This window comes from Atta colombica, unplaced genomic scaffold (assembly GCF_001594045.1).
Source record: "Atta colombica isolate Treedump-2 unplaced genomic scaffold, Acol1.0 scaffold109, whole genome shotgun sequence".
Classification (NCBI taxonomy): Eukaryota; Metazoa; Arthropoda; class Insecta; order Hymenoptera; family Formicidae; genus Atta; species Atta colombica.
Genome location: NW_017259194.1, coordinates 705,844 through 729,073, shown reverse-complemented (window position 1 = coordinate 729,073; position 23,230 = coordinate 705,844). Strand labels below are relative to the sequence as shown.

Genomic DNA, 23,230 nt, shown 5'->3' with positions numbered 1-23,230 from the left:
TACTTGATTGAAATAATCGCAAGATAAGTAACGTAAGATAATAACATTTATAACGTAATCAGGTAAATCGAATGGCAAAGATTTAAAGTAAGTTTAATTTATCTTTATCTTAATTTTGAAAATATGGTTACAGATGAATTTTTCAATGATTATTGAAAATCTACGAATTGAAACTAAATGTATTTGCCATCGACAAATTCAATTAATTTCTTTTTTTTTAAATGATTTATTGTCAGTGATCGGTAGCACATGTGCTACACACGCAATTGTGAAAATTGCGATGCATTTACAGTGAGAGTTTGCATATTGTATTGTATTAAACTCGTGCGATAAAAGCGACGATATTTCTTGTCTAGACTCTGCAGTTGGAAAATATTGCACTAATCAGTTCTAAAAATAATCTGCAAAGCCATGTTAGACGAACGAATAGATATTTGATGTTTCTTCCATATATTAGATGTACAAATGATTCAATGAAAAAGCAATTCGTTCCTTAGGCTAACCATGCATCTTTATTTTTCTGCTGTCAATCGCAGACCCTACTTAATGACATCGTATGAATTAAAACAAGTATAACGTAACATACATTTTAGATAGGACAAATAATTTCGTACATTCTTATATTAAGAAAGAAACGAAAAAACAATGTAAAAAATATATCGAATATAGAGATTCTTTAACTTATTATTTTACATTCATCGTTATGTAACGGAAAAAAAGTAAGTATGGAATAGGTATTTTATATAAATACAAATTTTGAATATATAATTAAAATATTGATAAAAAAAATATTTTTCATATGTGCATCGGGTCTGCGATTAGGCACGCTAGTTCCGTAAATATAGCGACATCCGTGTATTATCTAATGTTATTCGAAGGACTTATTTACAGTGATTCATTGTAAATCCTTAGAAGATGTGTACGAGAGAGAAAGGATTGTAATTAACAATTACAATCTTCACTTCCTTACTTTTAATTTGTTACGTATATTTAATTTTATATACGCGCTTTCTACACACATACATCTTTTTATAATTCTCTCGCACGCATCATTCCAATTTACATAGTTATAGCTTATTACAAAACGGTATATAGTAATTATATACTCATCACTATATATTACGAAACTTTCGTCGTGTGATGTACTATTATAAATCAATTAGATACACTCACAATCAAGAGTATCTAATTTTGTCCGGCGACATGTATAAGTATATCGAACCGGAAATCCTTATCAAAAAATACAAATCCGCTTAATATCATTGCAGGTTTCATGCAGTGCAATATCATCCATTTAGTACACATTATCCACAACGCGCTAAATTATATCCATTGAAACATCATCGCAACCTTTTATATCCTATTATATAGCGCGTAATAATCACTTTCACCATAATCTTTTTATTAGTGTTTTCTAATAACCTGCGAATTTTTAAATATACGATTAAGATTTAGTATAGAAAAAGGATTTGTAGGAAAGTCATGGTCCGACGCTGACTTGGATCTTTTGGTCTCTCGTACAGCAGATTAGTTCAATCTGATTGAGAATCTTTTCAATCGGTATATAAAAATAAGATAGTAAATAAATTATGTATTTGCTAATCAGTATTTTCTATCTTTAGTAAATTATAAATTGAAAAAATGATTCATTATGAAAATGTCTAATTAACTTTGCCCAATTTAATACATGTCCTATGTTATTAATTATTGAAGTAATATTATTTTTTATTAATATCAATAGGAAACGTAACAATTCTATTCGCGTTTGTTTTTTTATATAACAGTTCTGCTCGATTATGATTGAATAAGACAGGAATTAAATAAATATGTATTCGTTACTGCCAAACAAGACATTAATTCTCAAAAAGACAACAAAATAATTTGAAGGTATCAATAACTGTAATAAATTTTGTAATATTTTTATTGTTGTCGCTCTAGTATTTTTGTCATAAAATTTATAGTATTATTTATAGTGTTTATACGTAAAGAAAAAACAAAACATACAAGTTTGTGAAATGGAAAATTTATAATACAGAAAGCAAAAAGTTAATTACTATAAGAAAAATGATTAAATTAAAATCAAGTAAATATTCAATTTTAAAGCATAACACATGTATATACATTTTTATAAAAACACAAAATATTGTTTTTTTCTAGTGTCCATAATTCACACAATCTGGTATAAAGCATAATGAATGAAAGATTGTATATCGTATAAGAAATTTATCTATATTTATTTGCACGACATACTTCGGTGAAGAGTATAAATGCAGTAGAGTAGCAGGCGATTTACAAAGAAAGGGATACCGGTGAGACGCATAGTTGTAGTGACAATCCAAGATATTTTTATACACAAGACTTGTGTGTACAGACACAGATATAGATTAGTGTCATCTCCTGTCAACAAAATATATAAACAAAATTAAATAGCTGATAACTCCTTATTGATTAAATACAGATAGTCGTTCTATTTTTTCTCGTTTTTTTTTTTAACATAGAGGATCAGCACGAACAATATTAAAACAATGCATTTAAAAGTATATACCATTTAGTTATCCCATTTACATTATACACACTATATCTTCATCGGCATTTCCAGGCAATGTTTCTAAAGATGTCGAGTATAAGAATCCATGTAAAAGATAAACAATTGCAATTGTACATTTAATTTAAAATTCTTTGGTACTATGAGAGTACCCTCCATGGTTGGAGATAATCTTTCTATAACATACAGATTTCCTAGTAAACTTTGTAAACGTAAAACGTCAATATAACAAATTGAGCGTTTGGGACGCTGTGTTAGTAGATGATGTTCTATTTGCTTATGACATATATGGATAACGGAAAGCATATGTATATGGATCTAAAATAAAAATATACGCTTAAATTATTGCAGCTTTAACATAGCCTCAAAGTCAACCGAGAGAAGTGAGACTACCGACAGCTTTCGTAATAAATTTTTCCACTTATCAAAAACTTATCCAGTATTTTGATTAAAATATAATATTATGCTCAAAAAAAATGTTAGAGGGATATTACATGTGCTCCTTTCTAAAACGATATTGTATCTTTTTCTCTTACCTTTCCTTCGCGCATTAATTGTCCAATATTTGCTATTTATCTTAGAGCTATAAAAGATTAGAATTTATGTTAAGGATATACAGCCTACAGTTATTCAGATATATCAATATTCAAACAATTGTTTCGTTGCTGTCTAAAAATATCCTTAACTTTCCATGTGTGAAGTTTTCTTTTATTCACTAAAATATGAATAACCATCCTAGTGCCCGATTCTTAAAGATATTCATTAATTACATATATAGTATAATTCATTTAATAGATATATTATACAAAATATCTCTGCATCGTTGCAATTGTTTGACAAAAGCATATAAGTAACTTAATATTACACATGTTTAATAGATAATTTTATATTATGAGGATGCTTCTTAGTATCGATAACATATTCCTGTCGCATTTGGCAGTAACACAAAAGTATCGGAATAATATATAGCACCGATCGTCACGTAAAACTGGATCGATGACAATAAAAGCTTCCGTTACTGCGTGAAACTAAAACATAAACGAGCAGATTTAAATAGGAGATTAATCAAGGTTAGACAATACATATATCTCCCAATTATTCTATCTTATGAAAAAGTATTTTATTACTTCAGAATGCGATAAACACAATTTTTCAGTGCGAGAATTTTATGTACACTAAATACCCTACATTTCAAAAGCGAGCTTACTCTGCATATAATGGTGAATGCAAAAAGAATGCAGATACTCCATCAATGATAAATATATTATAAAGAATTTGGATGTTTAAAATAGACATCTTTGTCAAACATATATATATATATATATATATATGTATATATATATATATATGTGTGTGTGTGTGTGTGTGTGTGTGTGTAATTGTGTAAACAAATGTATGTAAAATGTCGAACATGAATCCTGTTCGGTTATTCATTCCCATACAATGTCATATATTGAACTCATCTGTTGTCAGATAATGAGAAAATTATAAATGAACATGCCAACCGTGTTCTTACGTGATGCAAGTATGAGCATTTAGATGCGATATGTCGTACCGTCCGTTAGAAAACACTATAAACATGGAAAAAACTTACTTAACTCCAAAAAATAACCATGTCGCCATTAACGGTACTTATGTCTTTACAAAAAAGATTCTCGCGTACTCTTACGAAAAAATAAGATGACAGCGAGTAAGAAACGTAGTACAGAAAGACGTTGATGTTCATACTGAACACTAAAAATACTTTGCTCTTCCAATTCTTACACATAGGTTGAGTCTACGGATACCTCTTTTTTCTTTCTTTCTCTTCCTTTTTTTTCTCCTTCCACCGTTTTCTCATCGTTTCTTATCGCACATTCATATCTTTCGCTTACTTGTATATCACGTCATTTAGCTGATAATACATTGATTTCATCGTTGTTAGGCATATAGAAATTAAATAATGAGTAGCGTTGCTTATGGGAGTTTCGGCTGTACGAGGCCAGGGAGATAACAGGCTCACGAGAAATTATCACTAGGTGGTTCTGTTTTCATTTTCTTCTGTGGAGAAGTCACTTGCGAGCGTAGATCTGTGCTAGCGGGTCTCTTCGCTTGCGAATTACTTTTCACTGCAGTGGTTGGATCTGCTAATAACAAAGTGTTTGTTTAGGTGTATTCTTTTGAAATAATTCGTTAGAACAAATCGCACGACTAACCTTGCAACCACCTGACTTGAGTGGCTGGTCCGTATCCTTTGTCGTTTCGTGCTGCTATTCTAAAGATTATGGCCGGTTTCGTAGTGGTGTCCACATGAGCGGCATTAAGGGCACTATTGTTCACCGAACAAGAATTACTCGAACCGCAATAAACCCTAATAAAAGCTAACTGATTTGGATTCGACACAACTGTTTTTGGTTCTCCGTCATTGTTCAACGCGGTACTTCGCACTGCCAAATAGACGGAATATTCGAGAATGGGTCCTACGTTACTAGAAGGTGGTTCCCAAGAGATTTGTGCACCGTCTACGGATTTTGATATCTTTATAGCACTCGGTGCGCCCGGGAATCCCGGAAGACACGTCTTGAATGCCGCTACCTATAATGAAAGTGAGGGTTAATCAAATTTGCAGATGTTTCTTTCTGTTAAAAAAATTTCTCTTTCTTCTTATCAAATATCGCTAAATATAGAATTGAATTGGTTACCTCGCTCCAAGCACTTCGTCCACAACTATTCACAGCGGCAACTCTAAACTTGTAGGCAGTTCCTGGTTCTACTGCTATTTTAGTTCTTCCTTTAAAAACATCCATTGTTAAATTCTGTGTTACATCTAATGGCTCATCACCAGGAAGATAATAATGCTGAACAGTAAAACTAGTTCCTTTTATCACTCCCACATCATACCATTCTGCCTCTTTTTTTTCTTCTTCGCTCTATAAAAAAAAAAAACATTAATAACATTTGTACTTCATTTAACATAATAATAAAATGATACAGACAATTAATAAAAGCTACCTGTTCATTTTTTATTTTCATCGTTGGTTCTGCCGATCCTAAAGCAGCAGTAGCTAATGTTGTCAAAGCTGTTGAATCATCTCCTGTTTCTGATCTAGTATCATTAATCTTTTCTTGTTTCTCTCTTTGAAGATTTTCTTTCTTTGAAATGATAAAGTCATCCTTTATCTCCATTTTCATGGGAGTATGTACTTTTTCCATTTCTTTTTCGATAGGTGCAGCGACACCATTGATCGGTGATATGGGTAAATCGGGTAATATAGCCTGTTCGTGTTTTATAAATTCATCTTCCGGCTCTGATTTCATTTGAATGGTTGGTATAATAACAGGAGTTATTACATTATCTGCCGCAATCGATGTATTATTATCAGTAATCATCGGTTCATCATCTTCGTTTGATTTTATAAGAGAATTCTCGGTTGGAAGATCAGATTCCAGGTCTTCAATTTCGTCTTTTATCTCAATTTTCTGAGTAATATCATCTTGGGGTTGATGCGATGCATCTGTGTCTTCGGTAAGATTTTCAGATATTAACGATTTTTCGTTTTCAGACAACGATTCACATTTAATATCTTTCACCAGGCTATCCTTATCTTGCTGAGTTTCGTTGATTTCCGTTGTGGGATTCACAACATCCGTTAGAGAAGTCTGTTCGGATGAAGCCTCAACGGCTGATTGTACTAAAGGCAATTCGGATTTTATTACTTTTTCATCATCGACTATTGACTGAGAATCCTTCATCTCCTCTTTTTTATTTGGTAACTCTGAATCGTCAGCATTAATTACCATAGCTGCTTTATCATCTACTGATGAATGATCAACATCTTTAGCTTTTTCGGTTTCACTAGTAGTAATCGATTCAGGAAGATCGGCTGTTGTCGCTTCTTCATTCTTTTCTCCAGCCTCGGCAACTTTTTTTACAGCCGATTCCTCTGTTTGAATATTTTCGGATACATCAACATTTTGTTCTGTTACTTCTGCTGATTCAGCGTTAGATGATTCGGTAGCATTTTCCGCAGCAGGTTCTTCATCTACATCCATTTTTTCTTCATCTTCTAGTAAGAGATCGTCTATCGGACCATCTACTTGCGGAAGCACAAAATTTCCGTCACCGTCGACTTGCATTGGTTCTCCTGCACCCATCTGAGAAACTAAAGCAGCCGCTGTGGTCGCTTCGTTACCATTACAGCTATCCTCCATTTTATCATCACCGCCGGCACCATCATCCGTAGCTACCATGAATGATAAACCACCAGATGATTCCTGAACCGGATCTATCAGACCAGCTTCTGCCGCTAGTGCAGCTAATGCAGCATCGGTAGTAGCGGGGCCATCAGAAGTAGATGCTGAAATATTATTTTATCGTATAAATTAATGTCATAAATAATTTTCATCGTTTTATGCTATATATCGCAATATAACTTTACCTACCTAGAGAGGCCGATGGTTGTTTTTGCGATGAAACAAACAGCATTTTGCTAGCGTCTATTGAATCTGATGCGCTAGAAGTAGTTATGGAGCTACTACTTGTTGGTAAAAGAGTAACTGTCTTTGCGCTTATACCCGCAGGCATTTGCAAAGTCACTGGTTTTCCAGATACAGCTACGGTTTCCTACAGTTTAACAAGTACTTATAAAGAATTCTTATATGCTAATTATCATATTATTTAGTAATAATTTAGTTCATATTTTGTAAAAAAAATACATAAATGTTTCTTATTACACTTACAGGTGCCTTTTGTATCTGTGGTACTGTAACGAGTTGATTCTTGCCAGTATTAAAGATGGTTTGCGCACCGGTTTTCGCAGCAATAGTCACTGTCTTTGGTACACCGCCTTGTCCTGGGACTGTGATAGTTAGAGGTTTTCCAGCCGTTCCACCGCCCATTGCACCAGAGGAAACAACAATCATTTTGACACCTTGTTGATTTGTGACATGATTGGTAGCTGATAATGGCAAAACATTTACGGGAGTAGCTACAGAAGTAGCTCCTTGTCCTGCACCAGCTTGTGATGTTGTTACAGCTTGTACAGCTCTTAGACCAGAGCCTGTGGTAACAACGATAAATTGATTGGTTCTGCCGACTAATCCACTGTTCCCTGTCGGTTTGGTGATCATTATGGTTTGCTTGCCCGTAATATTCTGTCCTTTGCTCATCGCCACTATGTTGGACGTTTTCATAGTTGTGAGGATTTTTGATCCCGCAACCGTATTAGGATTTACCAATCGCAGTATTGTCGGTCCTTGATTAAGAGGTTTCGCACCGGTTGTTTGAACACTTTTACCCGGTATAAGGCTTACCTTAGGTACCACCATTCCTTGTCCAGTTTTCAAAAGATGCACAATCTGTGGTTGACCAGCTATATTTTGGCCGGGCTTTTGCAGTATGATCTGTTTGCTCTGTTGTGGTGAAGCAGTGCGCAACACTGTCGCGCCAGGTGCAGCGAAACGTATTTGCTGACCCGGTTGTACATTCTTCATTCTGATAGTGTTGGATGCAGTCGCAGCTGCAACTGCAGTTTGTGGCACGATCGAAACATTGTTCATAGTAATTTTTGGAGTGGCTGCTGCGGCTGCGGCCAAAGCAGCAATTCCAGACATGGCAGCGGGCGTTTGACCAGCCGTAGTTGTAGTGGTAGTAGTGATAGTAGTAACAGTTGTTTGTTGCTGCTCAGTAGTAACGACTGCCACTGCTGCTGTAGCCACTGCTGCTGAGGAAGTGACCAGAGGAGACCGAATACGTATCACATTACCGGTGACTCTCGGGGTCATAGGACTTGTCGACTTTTGCACTGCTTGCGATGGTACTGGTTTTTGCACAGGATTTGCACTTTGAACTCGTAATGGAGTTGCTACTGCCGTTGCCACAGCTGTCGCAACAGATGTTCTGACGGCGGCAGCAACAGGTGGTGTAGTTGATGGAAGAGCGGCAATAGTAGTCACAGGCGGAGATGTGACAGGTACAGTTGTAGGAGTTGCTACCATTGCAGAGGTTGTTACCGCAACAGGATTGCTGATGATAGGCGCAGTCGGTGTCGGTGCGCTTACCAATGGGTAGGCACTACCAGTTGCCGCTACTGGAGGCATGTCATATTTTTGTATTTGAAGAATATAGTACTGCGCGGACGGGCTTGCTGTCCAGCTGACTTCCAACGACTGCGTGGAAGCCCTAATCAGCTGAACTCTGGAAGGTGCCGCTGGTTTACTGACTTCAAGATACCATAAATCTTTACAACAAACCTAGATAAAAAAAAAATCATTTCGTTAATATAACAGTATATCCAATCAAAAGTTATGCTATTCTAATTAACCCTAACCTGATTATTCCAAGCTTTGCGGTAACCATCTCTGCCAGACCATACATAAAGTCTACTGTGTACACCAACTGCACAATGACCAGCACGAGCACGAGGAACATTCTCTTCCAAAGAATCAACGGTCAGTTGTTCCCAAGTGAGAGTTTCTGAAACATTTGATAATATTTTTATCTTCTGATAATTTAACTGCATTGATTAGGTTCTCCATTTAATATATCTAATTATATGTTCAACAGTAAAATTTTGTCATCTTTTATTGACTAAATAATTTTTTTTAGCAATTTAAAGATTACTTTAACTTATATAATAACTATCAATATAAAGAAAGCAAAACATAACTTACCTAGATTCAAGCATGCTAGCGTGCTTGTGCATTTCCACTCTTTTTCATGTGTTGCGACTTTAACATCGTCGACGACCAATGGCACCCAACCCCCAAATACATACATTCGATGACCGATTAAAGTGGCAGTATGGAGTGACCGTGGTAAAGGGGTAGGTCCATGAACCACTGGCTTGTTCCAAGTCATCGAATCAACATCGAGGAACCACAAGTCACCTAAACGGCAACCGCTCATACCACCATAGATCACCAGACAAGACTTGCCTGTAGTACGATCAGTGTATGCCACTCCAGTATGGGATTCTCTAGGAGGTGGCGCGTGTCCATGCGTTTGCGGCACATCCCAGGCTGTATGGCCATTAGGAAGAAGTTCAAGTGTGTATAGATCATTCAAATATCTTGGTATATTATTTTTCGGGTCATCACTGTCATTCGCCAAACCTCCAAAAAGAAAGACCCTATTACCAATGAGGGTAAAACTATGTCCTAATCGTGGACATGGTGGTGGTTCATGCTTAGGTGGCTTTGGCTTCAAACGTTTCCACTCCCATCGACTCGCTTGTAGTTCATACAACTCGTTAGAATATTTGCCATATTCTACCATTCCACCAAAGACAAAGATGCGAGTGCCATCGACAACAAAACCATATGCCGCACAACCTGGAGGAATGTCTCCCTTCGTCGAAGGCACAAACCACTGATTTGTTGCTGCAAAGATATATCTTGTATAAATATCTTGATGCAAGATTAGATTGCAAAATTAATATTACGTATATATTATATTTTTATTTATGTAAATTTTTAAATATAAAATAATAATCTCTTTTTTTTCTATTTCTTATTAGTGGTACATAAATATAAAAGTATATATAAATGTAAAAAATATAAAATTTGTGGTATTTATATATGTTATTTATGTATATTGTATTTTTTTATGTTTCTATACAAAATTATATACATAACAATACAAATATTTCAACAGATAATTTGATTTTACAACATTTTTTAAATAATTTAAATATAAAAATGTATAAGTTAATGAAAAAATTTGTAATATTATTTAAACTTATTTTAAAACAATCTTATATACAAAATTAGATTATGAATATCACCCATAGGTTGTAAAGGTTGATTCATATATTTTAAAACAAAGTGAAAATGATAAAAATAAATTAATTAATGTATGTACAGAGAATCAGCAATTAAAAGGCAACACATTTTTTTTTCAATAAGTTGTGTGGAATGCAGCATTGTCACCAAACAATTAGCTGTTACTTATGGATCCATAAGAATCAATCACTCGAATGATTGACTCGAATGAGTGAAGACTGCTTTCAAAACCTATTTTTAAAAAAATATTGCATCCTTTTAATTACTGACTGTTACTGTTGTGTAGTTACACAACAGAATATTTATAATTTCTTAATTTAACTGGGTTCAACATTTAGTAAACTTACATACTTTTGTAATTTTCGTAAACTTCGTTTCACGATACATAATCAATCATATTTTACTTTTCTCTTTATCTTTTCAATGTTTAGATGTATGTTAATTATATTTTAATAGTGCAGAAAATATAATATAACTAGAGTCTAACCGAACGATTGTCGAAACTGAACCGAAACACTCGACTACATGTCAATTGAAACCGAAACCAAAATTAAAAATTAGGAATCGTATAAAAGCCATATGTATAAATACGCGTATATATATATATATATACTTTTTTTTCTTCATATCATAATTTATTTATTTTGAAACAATAATTAAATTTCGGTCGAAATCGAAAATCGAAATTTGATTTGTTGAGTCAATTTTGATCGAAGAATATAAATACTTTTTCTTCATAAACATCATAATTATTGAAACAATAATTATACATATTAAAATTAATATTTATGAAGAAGAGCTTCATAGTGTCGAACACGTAATGAGTGTTTGTTTTCAATTTCGGTAAAAGTTTCGGTCGGACTCTAAATATAAATTAAAAAGCTAATGAACGAGTGTTATTGATTGAATTCAGTAAAAAAAGTGGCTTTGCAACTATAAAATTCTTTAATATGTTTGGTCTTGCCCTTAATTGTAAGGGACTCCGCACAATAAAAAGAACAGAGAATAGAGAACAGAGAATAAAAATTTCAATTTAATCAGAAATCATGTATTGTGGAATACACAGTTTTTAATAGATTGAAATTCTTTCTCTGTTCTCTGTTCCTTATTCCTTTTATTGTGCGGAGCCCCTAATTCTTCAGTAGAATCTAATAGTCTGTTTTCTGTTCCTACACTAGACTGCACTAGCTTTCTCTTTCTCACTTTCAAATATCAAACATATACCTATCTTCAAGTTCTAAAAGTGTATATTAGCTATGTGTGTTCAGCTATAGAAAATAGACCTTAAATTGTGCATCCAATAATATTAAAGAATCTTCTTAAGTCTATTCTACAATGTGTTTTTTCCTGTTTCTTGCTTTTTCCCCCTTTGCCATTTTATCGATAATTGTAATTCTTGCTACATGTTTCCTGTTTCTTCTAAAGTTTGTTAAAGCTTTTACAATGTGTTTTTTGTTTCCTATTTTTTACCTGTTGTTATTTTTTACATCTTGTCTGTTTGCTTCTTATCTGGTTTTTTGTTTTATATCGCTTGAGATAAAACAAACTTCGAAACAACAATACGTAGCAAAAAATGCAATTATTGATGCAATTGTTGATAAAACAATTGCAAGGGAGAAAAAAGCAAAAGGTAAAAAACAAACAGGAAATAAAGAGCACATTGTAGAATAGGTTTTACTTTTATTTTGACAATAGAAAACAAAAAACCGGATAAGAAGCAAAAAGACAAGATGCAAAAAATAGCAAAAAGCAGAAAACAGAAAACAAAAAGCACATTGTAGAATAGATCTTACGATGTGTTCACGATGCTAGAAATGGTGTTCAACAGAGAAAGCAGCTTTGCAACTGTTGTAAAACTTTTCAATATGATTGATTTATATACATTTAGATCTATAAGGAACCAAAAGCAAGAATAATCGTATTGAAGAGGCTTGTTCTTTTTAGCTGAGTATTTACCGTGGAATATGTCGAAATAAATTCCAATCGGGATTATTCCATTTTCTCTAGAAAACACAATAAGACTGATCTTTTTAGTTGAACTGGTGCAAAAGTTCAACTAAAAAGAACAGGTCTAATAGAAATCTAAGGAATAATTGAATAATTCCGATCGGAATCTATTCCGATTTGTTCCACTGAACTTCTTACATGGTTCATTTTTTTTCCTTTTCTCTCCACGTTGGAGCTGAAAGAAACAATCTAAGGCCGGTATTCATAGTCAAATCTTATATTCAAAACCATCTTAAGGGCTCCGCATAATAAAAGAAACAGAGAATAAGAATTTCAACCTATTAGAAACTGTGTATTCCACAATACTCGATTTCTGATAGATTGAAATTCTTATTCTCTGTTCCTTTTATTTTGCGGAGCCCTTTACGAAATCATGAACCAGTCAAAGGGCCTTAAGACATTACTTAGGCCTGTGCACATTATAAGGAATAAGAAATTAGGAATAAAGAATAAATAATTCTAATCGAGCAGAAATTGGATACATCAGAATACGTGGTTTCTGATAGGAAACGTTTATTCTTTATTAATTCTATTGTGCACGAAGCCTTAGGAAAGTCTTGAAATAAGAACGGACTATGAATACCGCCCTAAGAATTTTGCAACAATTACAAAGCTGTTTTCTCTGCTGAACACAGCCACTCTGTCCGAGATCTCGAATGAAGAATTGACCAATCGCAATTGGACATGTGATCGAATTGTTCGAATGTAATTTGATTCTTTCCCTCGATCTCGAATCGGTTTCTTTGCAAAAATTTCAAAGCTGTTTTTTCTGCCGAACGCAGTCATTTTTAGTTGCACTCTATCTTTTGTACTCGGAAGATTCGTTTAAGCGACAAAAAAAATAGGAAAGAGAAAAAAAATTGTAAAAGTGCACACGGCGCAGCTACAAAGAGCAGAGACCATATGCATCCCGGCTGTTACCATGGCGAGTTCGCGCGCAAGGACAAACATTTCGAAATCGGACTTAAAGTGCGCGCAGCAGCAGGCGCAGGCGCATGGCAGTCGGCGACGTAGCGCGAGAAAGATAATAATGTACGTGCGGGCGCGCGCGGGAGGCGGAAGAAGGGCAGAGAGAAAGAATGAGAACGAAAGGAAAAAGGAGAAAGAAAAGCGGAGGAGCGCGAACGTGGAATGACGGGAAACTTCACTCGGCGCGTTGCATAGCGGCATTGGGGGTCGGGGAGGGAACGAGTAGGAACGAAGGAGGGGGAACGTTAGAGACAGCAATGGCCGCTCCCGCGCGTATAAACATGTAGAATGACAGACCGTGACGATTTCGCAGGTCCGTCAGGACCCAGCGGCTGTCCCGAGAAAACGAGGACGTTCGGGCGATCAGGCTCGACGGCAAATGCCGGGCTCGGACGCCGTCCGTTCCGTGCGGAAGGCGAAATCGACGCATTCGTCCTAGGATCCGGCCGGTCACGGTCTTGTCAACGTATGCCGCCATATTGGTTCGCGGGAATCGCCACTCGCCAGGTACGGCGCGGCGCGGCGCATGTAAAGTAAAGGGACGCACGGCGGCGTAGCACGAGTACACTCGAGGGATCAACTCACCCGTATTGTATACGTGTAGCTCGTCGACGATACCCTCATTTCCACCGCCGAAAACGACCATAAGATCCTTAATGGCGACCGCCCGGTGGCCATGCCTGGGTCGCGGCTGGGGCCCGGTCGGATTCGCGATCCGCTTCCACTTTAGCATGGGTGCCGCCATGATGACCGTCGATCACATCATTTTTTCATACCGTGCGGTACAACACCACTGGCACTACCAACGTCGTTTCCTCGTAGTTTGTTACTTGTCGTTCGCTGTGCCACTCGATTACTCTTTGCGCGACGCTCGGAGGATTTACACGGGCGTTCCCCCCTTTTATCACAGAAATCGCAGCCCGTCTGTCGTGACGGCACTGACGGTAGTTGTCGACGGCTTCCGACGACAACAGTAATACTCAAGAGTCAACCCAAATTTTCGTTAAACTTACACTTTCTCGAGCCGTTCAAGTCGCACCGCTCTTGATGCTGCACGTCTCGATTCTAACCTCACTGAAAGTGCCGTTTCACAGCGCGACCTCCTCCCGCGCGCACTCGTATTGGCTTTCGACGTTTCGAATGCCGTGCCGCAACGTCCGAACGTCCGGCGATCGGCTGTTTCACTCGTTCGTTGGCGCGCACCCGCCGCTCGCGGCTCACGTCTACCGTATTTGCAATCGGTGACAAAAACCGCAGGTCGCGAACCAACTCTAGGGGCGCCGAGACTCGCCGCTCCGAGAACAGTATACGTCCCAACGGCGCGCAACACGTACACACATACAGAAGAGATGACGCGCACCGTGTGTGTGCTTCGACGCGGAAGTATTCGTGTGCGTCCGTATTTACGTATACGCGGTGTTTACGGCCGTCGACAACGTGGAACGCTAGAGTGACGACTCGGCGCGCGCTACGACCCGGGTGGATACACGATTGCGACGCAAGATCCGCTCGTATCGCGAATCGAGACTATCGAGCTTCTTGAGACTCTCGAGACAATCGAAAATAATCGGCGAGATTCTCGAGAATGATCAGTGGTGATGATAGTGGCGGCGGCGTCGTCGTCGTCGATCCCGGGGAGCCCGAGAGCGTTCTGTGTGCGCGCGCGCACCGATTTTCGCTCTCACTCTCACGTTTTCGTTCGCTGCCACCGCTACTGTACCCTCTCGCGGTGAAACCTGCGTCAAAACGAACGAAAAACGGCGCGGCAAGATATCACTGTAGGATGATCGAGCAACGTTAAGCAAAGCGATGCGTATTCGCGAGCCGATGCTCTTGATGAGCGTAGACGTGATTATCGATTACCGGCGACAACGGATTCCGTTGTATTTATCAGGAAAACTGTCGGAATATTCAGTAGCTCGATGGCGCGCACAAGCGGCCTTCGCGGACCTCGTCCACCATTACACACAACGCGTCGGTGACGAGCAGTAACAAGCGCATTGCCAACCGATGCCGTTCTGCAGAATAGTATAGGGAAACACTGTGTTCGAGCGATTAATCGATTTTTGAGGCTGTTTTCGTGATGGATCTTCGTTTCGATTAGTCCAATTTGAAGGTAAAAATTTGTCACTAGAATTATATTCCAAAATATCTTCTCCGAGGAAAATTTTACTCAAAATATATAGTACACGTAATGTATATTATAGCATGTAAAATAAAATCTTTCTCGGAGAAGACGTTTTGGAATGTAGCCTAGAGTAAGAACAAAAACTCAACCAATCAGGAGTTCAGAAAATTATGAAAATTGTCCAGAAAATTATTAAGAACTCTACTCAAAATGAAAGAAATATTAGAAATAACAACAAATATTAAATATTAGAGTAATACAAAATTAAGAATGAAGATTGAACCATTGTACGTTACGTTTAATGTTTAATTTTATATTTCTAACCTTTTACATCTCTAATATTTAATATTTCTTCTGTTGTGTGCAGAGTTCTTTAAATATATCAATGTACTACCTAATAAAATAATTGTATGTGAAGAAATTATTTAATTGCAAATTATTGCTAGAATAAAGACTTTTTGAAGGAATTCTAAATTTTATATAGATAATTAATCAATTTTTTATACACGTTGATAGATCAGATATTATAAACAAAATTTTACAGAAAGTAACAGGTTTTGTTCCAATTCTTTACTTAATTTTGATTTTATACAATATATTATACAATATCCCATATTTTCGCAATTGTTAACAAGATAACTTTACTAAAAATCGTTAAATATTGATTTTCAATAATTTTTTACTCAAATACTATTAATTTTACAGAAAAGCAAGAAACAAAAATTGTTTATTTTCTTCTCATAGAATTTTTTAAGAATTTTTTAATATCATATTTTCTCATGTTGATAAAAATAAGAAAATGCAGCACTGAAAAGTTAAAAAATTCTGAAAAAATCCTTAGAGTTCTATGAGAAGAAAATAAATAATAAAATTTTTGTCTCTTGCTGTTTTTCTATAAAGTTGATATTTGAGAAAAAAATTATTGAAGATCAGTATTCGGCAATTTTTAGTAATTAATATCTTGTTAACTATTGCGAAAATTGCAAAATGATAGAAGACTTTTCGATTCAGTTTAATCGAATGAATGACGGGACGCTCTGTACATACCTATAAGGAATTTATCATAACTTGGTAATATGATAGGAATTTGTAAGATTTTATTCGCAAACATTGCACTGTTTTTACATAAATATTTTAATTTTCTTATAAATCATCCTAGGTTGAGATATTTATCTCCGATAATGCATTATATTTTTAACACATATTATAAAGCAAAATAATGCTGTAAATTAAAATAGAACTAAAAATATACAAAAGAAATTGTCACATTCAATTAATAGACAATATTTAGAAGTATGTTCAAGATTCAAATCTTACGGAATGCTAAAGTGCATCTACTTTTGTTAAAGCTAGAAATATTTCTTTTTTGATCTCTACTTTGAAATTATTAAAACTGTGTATCTTACAATTAAGAAAATCTGTAGATTTCTTGAAAGGAATATTTCAACATTCCTTTGATTGAATAAAAATTCATAAATTGATATCAGTATAAATGGAATATTAATGTTCTTTGCCTATCAATGCGACTTCGCATATTTTGCATACTGTATCTTTAAACTGTGGACTGTAGCTAGCACCACATAAGGGACATTTTACTTCCGGTTTTCCTTTGTAAATAGGTGTGAACGTGCTTGCGCACAATGAGAATGGATTGTGCTCGTCATATACTAATTTATGCTCGTCGACAGGATTCTTGTCACAAGACTGAAAAAAGAATAAATTAAATTAAATTAATTTATAAATATTAATTTACAATAAAAATGAAATTACCTGTAACAAAACTCGAATTTTTTGTGCAAGTTCTGGATTTGGTCCTAGTTCGAGTAATCTTCTTGCGAACGAAGCGGCGGTTTTGAAATTCTTTAATTTGTAGAACAAATTCACAGCTACTTGAAGAGTAAGAATCTGATGTACAGGTTGTAGATTACAATGCGTAAAATAAGCTGCCATTTCGCAAATCCTTTTCTGTTCTGCTAATGTAGCTCTTGGCAGACTTTTACGGTCAGTTTCCATCTTTAAGCCTAAAATGTACTCGCGACAAATCTGAATCAACTGTTGAGCTTCTGCAATATCTTGCTTAGAATCAACAACGAGTAATGGTACACTTAACAAGATACTCTGCAGCTTTTCTATCGCCTTGGCAAACTTGCCATTGGTTGTCAATTGATAGCACACTTGAAGACGCTGAACTAATTCAGTAAGATGTAATCCCACCGCAGGTAAACCTGTTTTCGATGTGGTATCTTTCCAGTTAGTATCCTTCCAATTTCTTTGAGGATATCCATATAGCGATGGTATACTAGGTAAACAAGCATATGATGTTCTGGAGCGAGAGTATGTATTTAAGAACAGAGATTGATAAGGTCCAAATTCCACAACTCCGACTTGATTATTCAATAGTCTGAAAGCGGATTCAAATGATCCAGCCAATATATGATCAACTACCAATTTAGAATTATTAACCCAATGCTGTGGTGGTGAAACTCCTTTAGTAGGTAGACATTCATAATTATTGCTTTCGTCAGAAGTCGCTGCAGCTTCGAGTTCTGGTGGAAGATCAACGTCCTCGACATCCCATCCAGGATTTTCTTCACCTTCTGGCACAATTTCCGTATCTACGCCTTCTTCGTCATCTATACCAAGTTCCTCGTCATTGCCCCATCCTTCAGGGGTTGCTTCACCATTGTCTTCCAGAGCAAGAGCAGCAGCTACTTGAGTCCTGCTGCGAGACATCATTGCGCCTTCGAAAAAACCTTTAGAAACAGTCAACAACGGCCAGTTGTTCTCAGCTTGTTGAATAGGTACAGGTGGACGAAGATATGTGGCACCTTTCTCTAGCGCAGAAAGTTCCTCGCTCATCGATTCATACTCGCCATCATCGTCTTCATTTGATATTCCGTGAATTTTTTCAGTAACATATGCCAATGATGCTTGTCCAGAGTTCTGTGGACAGTAATTTATACATAATTTTTATGCAATGTAAAACATACTTATTTATATATTTTAATTGTAATTAATAATCACAATTAATGAAGAGTTTTGTTCTCATTATACAGGGTGTCTGATAATTAATGATAAAACTCTCGCATAGCGGCAGAATGGATTAAACTGAGTCGAAAAGTCTTCAATCATTTTGCAATAGTTAACAAAATATTAATTTTTAAAAATCGCTAATATTGATTTTCAATAACTTTTTATTCAAATACTATCTTTTAAATACTATCAACTTTACAGAAAAACAAAAATTATTTATTTTCTTCTCATAAAGTCCTGAGAATTTTTTTTTCAGAATTTTTTCAGAATTTTTTCAGAATTTATTTTTTAATACCGTATTTTCTCATGTTGGTAAAAATACTTGTATGTATGTATGTATAAGAAAATGCAGTAACAAAAAGTTGATAAATAATTCTGAAAAAATTCTTAGAAATATTCTTCTCTGTTAGAAGAAAATAAACAATTGTTGTCTCTTGGTATTTTTCTATAAAGTTGATAGTATTTGAATAAAAAATTATTGAAGATCAATATTCGATAATCTTATTAACTATTACGAAAATTGCAAAATACTAAAGAACTTTCGACTCAGTTTAGTCCATTCTGCCGCTATGCGAGTTTTATCGTTAATTATCAAACATTCTATAATATATATAAAAAATTAGTGATTAATAGATATATATAATATACCCGCAAAATCTTAGCTCGTTCGTAAATGTCTCCAAGAAGTAAACTTCCTTGATATTGACCAGATACATCTTTCCGAATTTCTGCGATTTTTATCATTTTGCGTAGCTTTTCCAAGTTACCAGTAATTAAATAAAGGAAAGCCAATTTCTCGAAGTTCTTAGTTCTTTGATAGCACATTTCCACAACTTGATGATTGCCTTGCAGTAAAGCCGTTTGCGCCAAACTCTCCCAGCATGATTTTTGATCGAGCGATCTTGCCGCTTCCAATGCGACTTCAATATTTCCACATTCAAGCGCAAGACCGAATCTGGTCTTTTCATCTTTCACAAAATGAAGAGCTACTTCTGGATATCCCTTTTGCTGCAAATACGCTATAATCGATTGTCCAATAAGATTTGCGTTGCGAACCATATGTAAAACTTCCTCGTATTTCCTGTTAATTAATGCTAGCTTGAATTTGTATTCCGTTGAATCTATTCGGAGAATCCTCGGCTTACATTCTCGATCCAAGCAATAAACTTGATTGCCTTTTACTCTCGTAACATATATCGGTAAATCTAACGTACGAATGATGCCGTAATCACCATTGCTGATTGCGTATTTAATATGATTGCTGGTCGTGTAAATAAATACGCCGGAATCGTCCCAAGCGCCGGACTTTACTCTAGTATTTTCGTGTATGCAACAGAGAGATTCCAACCGACGATTACAAATGTTAACGGTATGTTTGGCTAGCAGTGCAACATGAGACATGTCGCTGGACCATACAACGTATCTACACTTGGCGATTTTTTCTTCTGCCAATGTTCTCTTCTGTTGTACATCAAACAGTGTTACTTGTTCCGGATCACGCAAAAGCAACATACCAGTACCGGCATAAAATATTTCATCACAATTTGGAATTTGTACTTTCTTCGTGACTTCGTTCTTTAAGTTCTTGATAACTAACTAAAAAAAGGAAAATCGATTATTAAATTATATAAATTATAAAAATATTACATAATAAGAAATATAATGAAAAGTGTAAAGTAGTAAAGTATCAAAAATTATACATAGAAGTAAAAGATAGCGTAAACATGATAAGAATGTACATAAGATTTTCATTTAATTGAAATAAATTAATTCAATAATTTAATTACAAAATTTCAAATATTTTAAAATCCGTATAAAAATATCATGTGAAATATATTTATCTTACCGAATATGCTCTATCTAATACAGCGAATCGATTTCTCGCAACCCAAATGGCAGTAACACCGGATGCCCGTTTCGTATCAGCATCCGTGCTCGAATCTCCCTCGCGTGGTATCATATACAAATCATAAGTACTATTCTCAATATTCGAGGGCGATCTTGTACATATTAAAACACTATTTTCCGCCTGATTGTACGACATGCTGTAAGGTGGAGTTTTTCCTCCGCCGCGTATTTGCATCACCGATGTGTCTTTTGACGTGGTGAAATCTAGCTTTCGAAGAAAACGATCTTTCACATAATATAGAAGATTTCCGCAAACTGCATATGCGGGACGTTCTCTCTCAAGTTTGAAAATTATCATTCCAGAATCGTGACCAGCAGCAAAAAGATTAAGCGTTGGATGTGCGGCAAGAACCCAGAATCTCTCATGTTCCCTTCTAAACGTATGCAAACATGTGCGTTTCGTCATATCCCAAACTCTAATACTCTTATCTTCTGAATTGGAAAGAATGAGGTCTTGTCTAGGATGAAAGAGTACACAGGATACATTATTGTAATGTCCGCGACATGTGTCTACCTCCCAAGCCTTGGCATCATTCATTCGCCACATTTTGATCTGCCGATCATCAGCTCCGGAGACAATAAGAGGCAATGTTCCATGAAAGCATGCCCAGTTTACGCCTCTGTCATGACCTTCCAAAACATACTTCACTACTGCATCGGCTTGACCGAACAAATCGGTCGCTCCTGGATTCTTCAGATGATCTTCGAGACCTCCCGGACCTGGTGCCACGTTCTTCTTGCGTAATCCTGCAATTGCATTCGTTCGATTATTGTCAGGCAGAATCATTTGCCTGTCAATAATTAAGTAATTGTAAAATTTTCTTTTTGAATTCTGTAATTAGTTGTATTGATAAATATATAAATAATGAAAAAATATAAATTACATATAAATTTATTAAAATCTCTCATGAAATAAAAAGTTTAAGAGAAGTTTTTTAGATCAATTTTTATTTTAATAACGTCTAAAACTTTCAACAATGTGTATGAGAAATAATTTCTGCACGAACCGGAAATATCCCAAACGCGGACCGTTTGATCCAATGAAGCTGACACGATGATATCCTCTGTGGGATGAAATTGGGCACACATTACATAATGGTTGTGTCCAGTCAGTACACAAATGCAAGTGCGACTTTGCCAGTTCCAGATTCGAATAGTCTGATCATCTGAAGCACTGAGGATCCAAGGATATTCTTGATGGAACATTGTGGTTCTAATATAATCCAGGTGACCCAAAAGGGTGAAGATACACCTTCGTTGTTTGTAATTCCAAACTTTGATCTTATAATCGTCGCCACCAGAAACAAATAATGGCTGCTGATTGTGAAAACATATGCCTCGAACGGGTCCGTCGTGTTCATCGAATTTGTCGAGCAGGGCGCACATACGGTAATCCCATAGTTGGATAACGCCATTATGTAAACTGTAATTTATTTATGAATGTAAAAATTTTTATTGATTCCATTTTTTTGCATTTATGTAAGAAATACAGTAATTATTTTGTATAATTAAATATAGGACATAAAATGTATTACATTCATATATTTTTTATTTTATTTTTATAATTGATATGAATATATTTGATATTTAAATATGACGAACTATATATATATATGTATGTATGTATATACACACAAATATTAATTTTGTAAATGTTTATTTCATTCTTATAATAATCTTTTATACATGCAAATGTATTTTATTTGTGTATAAATATATGGTATCAATTACGAAACTACTTATTGGTTTACACGCTATACATATTATTCTTTTCAACCGAATCATATGAGGAACGTTTATAAGTGCCCTCGATTGCGAAAACCGGCGGTTCGCATGATTTTTTTCTGGGCATACAATTACAAAATGAAGCATAAATAGAGGTCATTCGGAAACTGGATTTCGGGCCTACACCTCCATACAGGGTGTCCCAATAACATAATGAAAACAATAGAAAGTAAAAATCAAGAATATTACTTATTTATAGATTCTTATACAAATTTCATTATTTCTTTACTAATTTAATTTTTTCTTGTAATTCAAATATAAAAAAAGCTATACTCAAGACATTCTTGAAATTTAATGTGGATCTTTGTAATTTACATTTGGTCGCCTTATATCTCGTATACATATATTATCTTAAAAGACAAGTATTGTAGATTTGTTAATTTAATATTTTAATTTGTGTGTGAATACCCAAAAAATGCACAATCATTTTTTATTCCTCCCATCTATCAATAATCTTTTTAATATACGCATAAATATTAAACACTTACTATAAGTTCATTCATCATCACTTACTATAAGTCCATTCATCATCACTTACTATAAGTCATTCGTTCATAAATATACATATATCTAATAAAGAGATTAGAAATGCTTAATTTGTCACATTAATCTGCTTTTCTGAATAATTCATTATATCTTGGTTACACCCATTACTTCAAAACTAGAGTCCGATCGAAATTTCGATTTCGATCAGTTTCGATAAAAAAATTATAGTTTCGATTTGATTTCGGTCGAAATTAAGATAAAATTTTGGTAAATAAACTATACAAATTGCAACATGTTGACGAGCATTCGAAAAACTTCATCTTTTATCGGCGCCAATTGCGCCAAACCATGCTGGTACTATTTCTTTCTTTCATCATCCTTTTTTTGCTCGTCAAGTCGCCATATGTTTAGTGTCTGAAATTCTTTATAACTTATAAAAAATTTTTATAATTTAAGAAATAATAAGACATATTAATAAAATCTTATTTTTGAAAAATACATAAATTTCATATATTTTGACAATTTCCAATGACTCTCTAAAAATAACATAGTGTTTATAAGATTTATCCAATTTCAGTTTCGGCCGACATTGAATAAAAACCGAATAT

At 35.1% G+C, this 23,230-nt stretch overlaps 2 protein-coding genes across 3 annotated transcripts in view; both read right to left on the bottom strand.

Moving 5' to 3' along the window:
• Positions 1 to 4,361: 4,361 nt before the first annotated feature.
• On the bottom strand, positions 4,362 to 15,236 carry LOC108693706 (host cell factor 1). Of its 2 annotated transcripts, none has more exons than XM_018202780.1 (9): positions 13,868 to 15,236; positions 9,197 to 9,904; positions 8,854 to 8,999; positions 7,265 to 8,776; positions 6,968 to 7,148; positions 5,537 to 6,882; positions 5,227 to 5,454; positions 4,741 to 5,119; positions 4,362 to 4,671 (listed from the first exon to the last, which is right to left on the bottom strand). In XM_018202780.1, the coding sequence occupies exons 1-9, from the start codon at positions 14,025 to 14,027 to the stop codon at positions 4,544 to 4,546; spliced, it is 4,788 nt and encodes a 1,595-aa protein (XP_018058269.1). In that variant the 5' UTR covers positions 14,028 to 15,236; the 3' UTR covers positions 4,362 to 4,543. The 2 variants fall into 2 exon arrangements, with proteins under 2 accessions (XP_018058269.1, XP_018058277.1); XM_018202788.1 differs by having other exon boundaries at positions 4,362 to 4,668.
• A 1,352-nt stretch (positions 15,237 to 16,588) lies between these two features.
• LOC108693715 (coatomer subunit alpha) overlaps positions 16,589 to 23,230 on the bottom strand; it is a 9,345-nt gene continuing 2,703 nt past the window's right edge. Inside the window, exons 2-6 of the mRNA XM_018202802.1 lie at positions 21,359 to 21,774; positions 20,290 to 21,098; positions 19,092 to 20,039; positions 17,181 to 18,353; positions 16,589 to 17,114 (exon numbers count right to left, since the gene is read on the bottom strand). Coding sequence (XP_018058291.1) covers positions 16,911 to 17,114; positions 17,181 to 18,353; positions 19,092 to 20,039; positions 20,290 to 21,098; positions 21,359 to 21,774 — 3,550 coding nt within the window. The 3' untranslated portion in view covers positions 16,589 to 16,910. The remainder of the gene's footprint in view (positions 17,115 to 17,180; positions 18,354 to 19,091; positions 20,040 to 20,289; positions 21,099 to 21,358; positions 21,775 to 23,230) is intronic.

Excerpts from the sequence above, each read along its gene's own strand:
- LOC108693706 (XM_018202780.1), bottom strand. The coding sequence starts at position 14,027 with ATGGCGGCACCCATGCTAAAGTGGAAGCGGATCGCGAATCCGACCGGG. Across the intron at positions 9,905-13,867 it reads GCTACACGTATACAATACGG|CAACAAATCAGTGGTTTGTG; the intron begins GTGAGTTGATCC and ends ATATCTTTGCAG. Across the intron at positions 9,000-9,196 it reads GCTAGCATGCTTGAATCTAG|AAACTCTCACTTGGGAACAA; the intron begins GTAAGTTATGTT and ends CAAATGTTTCAG.